Source organism: Limulus polyphemus, unplaced genomic scaffold (assembly GCF_000517525.1).
Source record: "Limulus polyphemus unplaced genomic scaffold, Limulus_polyphemus-2.1.2 Scaffold1505, whole genome shotgun sequence".
Taxonomy (NCBI): Eukaryota; Metazoa; Arthropoda; class Merostomata; order Xiphosura; family Limulidae; genus Limulus; species Limulus polyphemus.
Window position 1 is genome coordinate 47,003 of NW_013667115.1, and position 11,467 is coordinate 58,469.

Here is an 11,467-nt window from a genome sequence, read left to right on the forward strand (position 1 = left end):
CTAAGAAAGGTCTCTCCCTCCCTCCAGTTTCACAGAGTACCTTAAACACTCGCCTTCATTTAATTTTTAGCTTTAATTGTGTTTTCAATAAAGATTGTTGCTGTTGTGGTATACAAGAATACCATCCATCTGCTAATTTCATATGTGGAATTTCATGTAATACGTGGTCAAGAAAGTTCTTAAGTTGCTTTTGTTCTAGCTGCCTTTGTCCTTTTTAATTTGTGTGAGGTAGCATCTAGTCTGCCCATGGGAGGTATGGCTCTAATGCTTCACATTGTGCAAGGATGTCAACAGCAGTGTCATCCAATGATAGGTCAGGTGATGCCTCCATTAAGTTTGAATGAGAATTACCAGTCATGTTGGTAGTGCTATTGTTCTGCGTAAGTCTGTTGATAACTTTGAAGTAGATAACATAAGTTTTAAGCAGTCTAGTAGATGATCTTGACCAATTTAGTCCAATAGAAGTTATCTCTGATCACTAAAATGTTACTGCTTGCAATGGCTGGACTTGGGAGCAGGTAATGCAATGCCTAATCTTGACTTTGAATGGCCCAGCACTTAATGCAATCTAACACTTGAGCAAAGTATAGCTATGGAACTGGGATATGATAATAGCCAAGTTATGGTGACATTTCAACCAGTTGAAAAACTGAGCTGTCCATCAGGTTGAATTTAAGAACTAGGGTGTCTTCACCAATGACTTGTACTGATTGCATGGGAAGGCATAACTTACAACAGCATCTGCAGATTGTGAAGACATCTTTGTTGACAAGTTTGTAGAGGGGCTATCAAGTGAGATGATAACTGAGACACCACTTGGGGGCGAGAAATATTCTCATCTTAACAGAAGTAATTTATATGGCAATAAGGATTGATGTAATGACTTCAAATAGGTTGCAGGAAAGGAGACAAGCCCACAGCAGTAGCATTGAGCTTGATCTTTACTGAGGGTGAACCAGCAGTTGACAAATCTCAGCTCTGCAGAACAACCACACATGTTTATAGTGAATGGAATGGGCTTTCCTAGCCCTGCCATGATGATTGTACTGTAGCCAATGCCAATAATGTCTCTGATAAGACTTTGCTATGGAATGGAGGATCAAAGCATTTTCTTTGACCGGGGGCAGCAAGGTCACATCAGAATGAACTGTCCATATCTTGCTAGGCAGTAAGATAGGTGAAGTTGTGGTATTTTCAAGTAAGAACTACTTGTTTCCCAACAAGTATTAGACAGATTGATCTGTTAATAACTACAAATGCATTCAGGAAATATGGCGACTGATTCTGATCAGATAATTTAACTGAGTCTTCTGTGTTTGTGTGTGTAAATTATTTAGACTGGACGGAGTTGGGAAAAATGAAAACAATCTTCATTTTTTGACAAACAAAGAAAATAAAAGGCAGTCACTTCTACTAGGCTGTGCTTAGCCCCATAGCTTTGTTTCTCTCAGGATTAATCTCTGTAGAACTAAACATGATGATCTCCTGTTGTAACTAAACTAAGAAAGTGAGCCTGAATGCAACAGGCAAACTTGGTTTCTTTGTCCATTCAACAGCATCACCTCATGACCCTTATTCTCTCACAGCATCTTTCACTGTTACATTTATTAAACATCAACATGGTTAGCAATTTACATTAAACAATTGCCTTTGTTTAATTTTTAACTTTCATTTGTTTTTGAATAAAGATTGTTGCTGTGTAAAATGTTGTGTCCAGTCTCTTTCTTTGTGTCAGACTCAGTCCAAGTCAAGGGAAGTCAGACCTCTACTCTGTTATTCAGTTTCTGGGAAACCTTTAGTTATCTTGTGGCTTCTTTCTGAGAGAAATCAGTGAATCTAGGAATGGTCAGGAACTCACCTTGACCAAAATGTCAAGCTGCCAAACATATTATGGAGCCATGACATGCTACTGCATAGGGATATGCAACTCATTCTTACAAAGTATTAGTAACAAGATTCTGTATTGCATTATTAATTACCTTTTTCATTTTCTGACATTCTTTATGACTGTATAGAAGAGATGTGCCTTTAATCACCCCATTGTAAATCCTTATACTGTGGAAGGATAGTTACCCTTTTGTTTGTAAAGGTTTCATTAAAGAAAACTAAACAGTTAAAACTTTTAACTGTAAGAATATAGGCTTGTGAGTTGAAGAAGTACATTATGGCGATAGTACTACTCTGAGAATAGTAGGTCAGCAGAAACACTAGTCAGGCCATGGCCTGATCACTTTTTCATGACATGTATAGATAAAAATTATATATTTAAACTTGCTTCTTTTAATTCAATACATTACATTGTGTATATGCAGTATTTGTAGTTAAAATGGCTCAGGATTCAATCTCATAGCATTACATTTTCAAAAATGTTCTTGGGGTGCTGCCCCCAGAGCCCCCTAGAAATAGTAATGTAGCAATGGCCTGACCACTCCAAAATTGCTTCCTACGGCAATGTACGTGCACAACACAAAGAAATTGAATGAAAATGTTATGATGCACATGGTAACTAGTAATATACTCATAATTTCTGGAGTTTTAAAAGTCATTTGGAAGCTGACTATGATGTATAATATTGGGTTTTACTTGCTGGTGAAATATACAATATGTTCAGTAATATTTTGTACTGATGAATGAATAGAAAATTCATATTATTATTTTTTGATTCTCTATAATATTGTTACATCTGTTATTAAATTTTGAGAAATATTAAAATATTCTGTAAATGATTCTCTGTATCAAAATAACTAAGAAAAAATGTTCAGTCTCTCTAAATAGTTTTTTTGATTATGACAGGGACATATTTGAATAATGATATTGTGCTGATAAGAATAAGGGCAAAGAATGGTCGAGGGATCTTCTTCAACTCGCATGTTAAACCTGTCTGTCTTCCTGTATATAACATACGCTACCATCCTGGGACAAAATGCATCATCTCAGGATGGGGAACTACTGGTGAAACATCAGGTAAGTTTTTGTTTTACTTACCAATAAACATTAGTTTTGGTTTTGTTTACTTTAATACTTATATATGTATAACAACAGTCATTATGCAAGTTTTGCTAATTTGAGGATATTAAAGAAGTATCTTATAAGTTGTTTGCTTGATTAATCAAATATTAAAAGTAAATACAATTATCTAAAGTAAAAATAAACCGATTATTAGGACTTTTTAAGATGTATTAGATGTATGTTGAAACATATATGTATGTATATGTGCATGTTTTATGCCATTCAATGTTGTAAATTTCTTAGCAATAATTCAATCTATTGCTGATTTAACTTAGATTAAAACACCAAGCACACATGTTTACACAGCTTTCCAGATTCAAAAGAATGTACCCAGATGTGTATGTATATTGAAAGTCTGTATGGTACTCACAAAAATTAAAAGATAATAAGGTTTGTTTAAATTTGTACCTTTTTAGGTTTTTGATATTTTTTTCCAAATTTAGCATGCTTATTGTAGAGGATTACACTAATCCTACCTAGGGTTTGCAAGTTTATGCACTGATAATTCCTTATGTAATAGGCCTTTTGCACAACAAAAGGTTAGTTTTTGATTGATTTGGGAAAGATACTTACTGTTGAGATAATGCTAGGTTTATGGATTTTGTTGCTGGTATTGACTTTTTCAAAGAGTCTGCAAACTGTTAGAAATCAATTAACTGAAAATGAAATTTGTAGAGCTGTCACACTTTCAGGAGAATTGTACCCAGGCTGAGGTGACACAGGTCATAAGGATTTCACAATCAGTGGTTAGTAGATTGTCATGCAGATACCAGCCCACAGGAAAATACACCAGGAGGCCAGGCCAGGATCACATAAGTACTATGGGTGCAGTAAGCAATCAATATCTACAGAATTTAGCCCTTAGAATCCACACCAGCAGCACTGAGGGACTCAAGATCACACTTAAGCAAGCCACTGGAGTTCATGTATTTTGCTTAATGGTCAGGAACAGGCTCCAAGAGGCTGGGCTAAGGTCCAGGATACAAGTTAGAGTCCTTGTACTAACCCCAAGGCACAGAACAGCCAGGCTGGCATTTGCCCAGGAACATGTCACCTGGACCCTTCAGCAATGGATCTCTATACTGTTCACAGATGAGAGCAGGTTCCGTGTATCTTCAAGTAATTGATGTGTGAGAGTCTTGAGATGTGAAGGAGGGTAATATTTATCTTGTAACATTATCCACCATGCTGTCTTTGACAGTGGCTCAATCATGGTCTGGAGTAGCATCTACATGCAGGGGCATACAGACCTCTGTGTGGTGGATGGAGGAACTCTGGCAACAAGACGTTACATGGATGAGATCCTGCTACTCATTGTTCACTCTTTTGCTGGTGTTGTCAGAGATGTGTTCATGTATCATCAGGGTAATGCCTGTCCTTACACCACCAGGATCACTTAGCAGTTTTTTTAAAGTTGAAAGAATAGAAGTACTACACTGACCTGCTAAGCACTGGACCTAAATCTATTTGAACATGTGTGAGCTTTGCTAGAGAGGGCAGTTAGAGTCAGACAACCTATTTCTATGATTGTTCAGGAGCTGCCCTCATCAAGGAGTGGAATGTGCTTCCCCCAGCAAGTCATCTGAAATATCATCAGCAGTATGGGGAACAGGTGCAGATAAATCTTAAACAATAGAAATACTAAAGACCCATGTTGTTAAGCTTGTTCATCTTAATAAGTTATTTTTCTTTTATATATGTGCAGCATTTGCAAATATTGCTTTTTTTTACTTTTATAAATACATTTTCAACTTGTTTGGTATTGGTTACCTGAAATATTTGTAATAAACAAGTTTCATCAATATCGAATTTTGAAAAAAAATATCGAAGCCTCATTATCCTCGAATTTTTGTGAGTTGTATATATATGATAAGTAAGACTCAATGAAGTAAGTGAACAACAATGTGTTTATTATGATTACAGTCCTTTCTCTTGAACTTTTCCATCTGTCTAAAATATATAACATTTATAACTAGGGATGCATGGGTAGTAAAATTTGGCTGAATACTGGGTCTGGGTACCCAGTCACTAAGCTTTGGCCAGGGCTGAGTGTCAAGTGGAACCGTGTTCTCCCCTTGCCCCCCCCCCAAAAAAACATACACAAAAATTAGAAACAAAAACAAAATTGATGTTTATTACATTTAACCAAATAATCCCCAACAGAACATTCAGGTTTTACTTTCAACTTTCAATGCCTAGCCCCAACTTCTCAAACCCTAACCCCTATTATTCTCAAAAACCCCACCTTCCTCAGAAATCCACTTCTCAAGCCATTAACTTCTATTGTTCTTTGAATCCCCGACATTCAGCAGGCGGTCAGTTTTTGTAGTTCAGAACACGTTTTTTATAATTAAACCAATTATTTACTGTAACTTTCAGTATCGTGTTAGTTGCTATAAAGATTAGGGCCTAGATGCCTAACTTCGACACTTGGCCAGAGCCGAGTATTATTGGGTAACCCAATACCCAGCCATGACCAAATATTTGCCCGGGTACCTGTAAATCACTACTTATAACCAAGATTTTTCTTGTTCAGTGTTTATCTGTACCTACTGTTCAGGATTACTGAAAATGGTTTTCATCAAATAATTAATTTGATCTAAAGTTTTAAGTCATTTAGATGTGGGGGAGCCCTTTAGTTAATATTGAATGTGTGATATTTCATGCACTAGATCTTATAAATCTTAAAAAAAAACCTATTCTTAAAATAATCTATCCATGTTATGTTAAATTCACTTGTTAGACACCCAAATGTATGCAACTTTTTATAAGGACTTTTGTGTCACACATATATACTGATAATGGTAATTGACACTTCAAACGCTTGTAATGTTATTATGTTTCAGTACTTGACTCCCAATCTGTGTCGTTGTGGGTTCAAATCCCTGTCCTACCAAACTTGCTCACCCTTTCAGCTGTGGGGTCCTTATAATGTGATAGTCAGTCTTACTATTCATTGGTAAAAGAGTAGTCCAAGTGTTGACAGTGGATGGTGATGACTACCTACATTACGTCTAGTCTTTCACTGCTAAATTAGGTACGGCTAGTACAGATAACCTTCACGTAGCTTTGCAGGAAATTCAAATCAAACAAACTGTTTCAGTGACCATGCAAATACACCTTAGTCATAATCAGAGGCTTGTTGTATTACTTGTAGTTTATTTTCCTTTTATTTATGTTCTCACAATGGCACACTCTTACATATGCTGTCATTAGAACATAGCCTATGTGAAAATTTTGAATAGTAATGCTATATTTTATTTCTTTTTCTTAATTCCTTTGTGATTCATTGTCAAATTTATTAAATTTAACTGACACATAGCAACAACTTTTTTAAAATTTAGAGCTAAAATATATGACAAATAAGTAAATGGAATTGTTGGAAAACTAACTAATTTATCTAATAAACAAAATTGGAGGAAAGAGAAACATGCCATCAAAAATGAAAACTATTTCCTTAAATGTGAAAACAGAGCTAGCTGAGATAATAAATTGGTCAATGCTGGAAGGGAAAGTTGAGAAGGACCTCAAAGACTGAGCAATGGTAATGTTGCCAAAGCCTTCAAAAACCATCACACTCTTATGTGAATCCTGGAGGAGAAAGATTGTCTGCCTACCAAGATGGAAATAGCAGTACCAAGCAGATCCACAACCCCAAATATGAAGGCAGTCACACACACAGCACCCAGTAGTGTATCTAAACACCATATCATTACTCTGCTGGAGTATTTTATCTTGAAGATTCTTACAATTGAGTAAATATTGGCATTTTAGCAAAGAAGGTAAAAGCTCTGGGAGTAATACTTATATCATGTAGGCTAGCTGTACTGGACACCGAGCACTTTCGGTTGAAATCTGGCAAATGGAAATCTTGAGTTTTTTAACTCAACTATGTTTTCCCACAAGGATCCCTACTGAGTCACGTTCTTTTTAAGATATAACATCTGATTTTGTCAGATCACTGGTAAGCCTCAGAGTGACACTCTATACATATCGTGATAATATAATTGTTGCAAGCATCTCACATGTATCAAGTAGAGGGTTTTAAAAAAGCCTCTGCCAGTGAACCATAGATAAAATATTCATCCAACCAGGAAAACCTGTTGGATCAAAGTTGGCTACCAGATCTCACATAGATATCTCTCTCCCCATGCAGACATGTGCCAGTAGAGTTCCAAGGAGCTTCATCAGTGTGATAACGGCAACAGTGATGACCAGAATGAAGTATAGAAATCACTTGAGTGCATTAGTGGAAAAGTCAGCAATTACCAAATTACAGGTGCAGAATGAAGCCATTAGAATAGCAACAGGAAAAACCAAACTCTGATTTTGTCTTGATTTGAGCAGCATTACTGCAAGACAAAGGATTCTAGCCAGTTAACTGCTATTCAGAACAACCACAGTCATACACCAACCACTATATCAGTACTTGAGAGAGGGGGAAGACAAAGCAGTAATACAGAGACTAAAATCATTTGAGTCATGGGTTAGTAAGGCCAAGTCCATTGGAAAACATCAAGAGATGAAATGACGTTATCAAGCCACCAGTTTTAGAGCTTTGTTAGTACTAAATAAAAAGAACTAAAAAAATTATATTTATGGAATACTGCATCACAGAAATGTAAAGTATTTTGTAACCAATCTGCAGTAATGTTTATAATTCTTACTTTTTTAGACTCTTCCATCTAAATGCAACAGATATTTAATTTAACTAACCCAACTATTCTCTTTTTTCATCAATAATCATTGTTTATTTACTTAACAGTTTGTAAATTGATAATCAATAAAATTCTTTGTTATGTTCCCAAAATATAATATTATTAACATATTTCCAGTTAAAATGTACTGATGAATTAGTTTTAAATACAATTAATAATTGAAAGCAAAATTTTCCTTCTGAATTTTTAGCAGCTGATACTTTAATGAGCACAGTAGTGCCTATTCTGCATATGTTCCAATGCAGAGACCCTTATGTTTATGGGGCAGAAAAGATCACAAATGGAATGTTTTGTGCTGGTTACCTTCAAGGAGGAGTGGATGCTTGCAAAGGAGACAGTGGTGGACCTTTAGTATGTAAATTAGGTGGTAGGTATTAAAAACATACAATCAGTTTTCTTTCACATCATCTTTAATAGTTTTATAATTTATTGTTTTGAATTTCCTTATAACCAGCTGGAAAAATAATTGTTTCAAATGGAATTATGAAAAGATGGTAACTTGTGGAATACAGATGAACTTTATTCATTTTGAGTGATAAGCAAATTAAGAGAATGAAAATTGAAAATTAACCTAAAATAAAGAATACTGAGGAAAATAATATATTGGTTATGTTTAGTTTTTGTGTTTCTGTTATATCTTACTTAAAATATTTTACTTTTAATATATTTTAAATGTATGTGAAATGTCTGTAGAGTATAATGTTGGTAGTATTAGTATTATAATAAAATTAGATATTTTGAGTTAAAAACGTTTGTGCCAATATGATAAAATAGGGGTAAGCCTTTTGACTTAAAATCATCAATGGTATCAGTATTACAAACTCCAAGTCTGTTTTTTTTATACAAGTAAAAAAATGTGTGTCAGTAATAAAGCATGATTATTTAGATGCTTTACAAAGTGATTATTTTACATGTTTGTAATTTAGCATATTTGTATAAATATGCTCTTTCACAGTAGAAGTAACCATACTAAGCTTGAGCTTTTAATTGTTTTACAGAAAGCTACACTGTATTGGGAATCATCAGTTGGGGAAATGGTTGTGCTATACCTAATAAACCTGGTGTGTATACAAAAGTACAGTACTTCTTAGACTGGATAAATACAAACATGGCCAAAATGGAACTGTGAAGTAGCAAAGAGAATAAAAGTTGAACTTTGAATATGGTTAGATTATAAAACATCAATAATGGTGGACTTCTGTCATTCAGTCATTCAACTTTGAATATGGAACTGTGAAACAGCATACGATAAAAAAAATTGAACTTTGAATATAATTGGTTAATAAAACATACATGATGATGGACAAAGAAATCATTCAATTTTGAATGCAGGTGAAAAAAATAATATTTTTTTTAGATAATCATGGTCAAAAACATAGATCCTTCAATATGAATAGTCTAAAATTTAAGTTTAAATATGTATGATTAAAAAGTTATAGAGTAGGAATGAACAAAAATTGTAACTTTGGACAAGTGTGGCCAAGAAAATGGATTTTGAAATGAGAATAGGCAAAAACATGGAGGTTTCAGTGAAGGCTGGACAGAAGCATTTTCATTTTAGATAGAAATGAACTAAGGAATCTCTAATTATCAAAGAAGTTGGACAAGAAATGAGTTTATACCTTGAAGGTATGGAAGTATAAATATATAATCATGATCACAAGAAACACATATTCCAATTATAGCATGTAAACTTGCCACATTTTGTACATTAATTTATTTCATTGTTTTTGTATCTGAACAATTAAATGCTAAAAATAGTAGCAATCATTCCATACTGGAAGATTTTATCATTGAAATATATAAACATAGCTAGCTCTTTGTTAATAAAGATAAAACATCCCATCATAAGAAATTTTCTTTGATAAGTAAGCCTACAGCATTGTGCCATGTTGTATTTTTAAAAGTGTTAAATAAATACTTTTTCATGTTAAATGAATTGTGCAGTCACAAAACAAAAACAAATGCAAAATAAAACTTTTCTCTTATTATTTAAAAAATTTGACCACTGTTGAAGGTCCATTAAACACACACACATTTTATATATACACATTTATAAATTGTATCAACAAATGCTGCATAGAGCTATTGGGGAGAGTCCTGTTTGCTCCCCTTATGCACATCCATATTTTGCTTAGACACTTTGAAATTCAGAAGCTCAACTTAATTTTAGAAATAAAAATATATCTTTAAAATGTGGATCATACAATTCTATCAATTACATAATTTGATTGTGTGTTATAAACTGCACTTTTACATCTTCCTGTGGTTCAAAGCTTAGAGGCTTATAACATAAAAATTTCAGGTTTGATCCCTATGGTATGCAAATGAATCTAGCTCATTGTGCAGCTTTGCATTTAACAACTTAAAATGGTATGTTCATAAGGGTACTGTCTTGCCCTCCATTGGCCACAGAGTGAGTAGATGATGAAACTTTATTAGTAATAAGCTTAATGTTTTCTTTTTTGTTTTGTCTTATGAGTTGAGATGTATAAGTATTACACGAAGTCAGGTATATATAGAGTTTTCCCAATGCAGAACAGATTATACTTCATAGTTCTTTTATCATTGATTCTCTTGCTTTTTTTTTTCTCATAAGAAATAATAACACAACCTTGTGTTGTGTAATTGAAAAATATAGAATTCCATTTGTTGGACAATTACCATGCCACAAGAACAAACAAAAAGAACCAACAAGTACAACCTAAGCAACTGAGTCTAATCCTTTTATTTAAATAAAACTCTGAAATAAAATTGTACATTATAAATTAAGTTCGAAATGAATACCAGAATATCTGAAACCACCATGATAAATTTTCTATAGCCTTTACATAGCAATTTATCTAATGTAAATAAATATATTGTTGTCTGCTGTGTTTTTTGTTTTGGTTACATATTTGTTTTAATAATTTAGTGAAGTGAAAAAAGCAAGCCAAAGTGAGTAACCTGATGAAAATAAATTATCAGCAATTTTAAATGTACAAGGATTTGTGGCCATTGAAAATGGCTAAGCTCGGGCAATGGTTGGCACGTCAGACTGAAGGTAACCTTCCATTGCTCTGGATGAGTTATAAGAGTAACAGCCAAATTCCACTGTTTAGTGTGACAATGTTGGCAGTAGCTGGTGTTGATTAGCTGCCTTCCTTCTAGTCTATCATTTTACAACTAGGGACAGTTAATGCAAACAGCCATTGTGCAGTTTTGTCTAACCATTACGAGTGGCTATATTTCTGATAAGATAATACTGTTGTAGGCTATGTTTTTTAATATTTTATTTAAGTATTTGCTACAGTGCATTATATTATGATTACCTGTGATATCTAAGTTTCCTCTGATGTGATCGACATCTTGAAATATCAAGTTTGGGGAAAATATTGTGATATTTAAAAACACAAGTGAGTTAATGAGTGATTATTATTGAGTCAGGTAGTGAGTTGATTAGTTGTTTTTATTGTTTTATAGTATGCATAAATTTAAAGAGCAAATGTTCCAATCACAATAAGCATCAGAACAAGTAAAATCACAGTATTTTAAAAGTATTCATTGATATGGTTTCATTTCAGTAAAAACTAATGTAATCGGTCATCAAGAAATTAATTGAGATGAAAAAAACCCAAACAACATATATCAAAACAAAACACTTATTAAATGAAATAGTCTCCAAACTTATCAGTGATGCTTTTCCATCTTACAATCAGGTTGTTAATGCCCTGATTAAAGAAATCATTTGGCTTTGAAAC

The 11,467-nt window shown here is 33.8% G+C and overlaps 1 protein-coding gene across 1 annotated transcript in view; it reads left to right on the forward strand.

Annotated features, from left to right (window-relative positions):
- LOC106463861 overlaps positions 1-10,599 on the forward strand; it is a gene marked incomplete at its 5' end in the record, with an annotated part of 55,701 nt that extends 45,102 nt beyond the window's left edge. The window contains 3 exons of the mRNA XM_013923941.2: positions 2,794-2,964; positions 7,918-8,094; positions 8,726-10,599. Coding sequence (XP_013779395.2) covers positions 2,794-2,964; positions 7,918-8,094; positions 8,726-8,856 — 479 coding nt within the window. The remainder of the gene's footprint in view (positions 1-2,793; positions 2,965-7,917; positions 8,095-8,725) is intronic.
- Between the last annotated feature and the right edge of the window lie 868 nt (positions 10,600-11,467).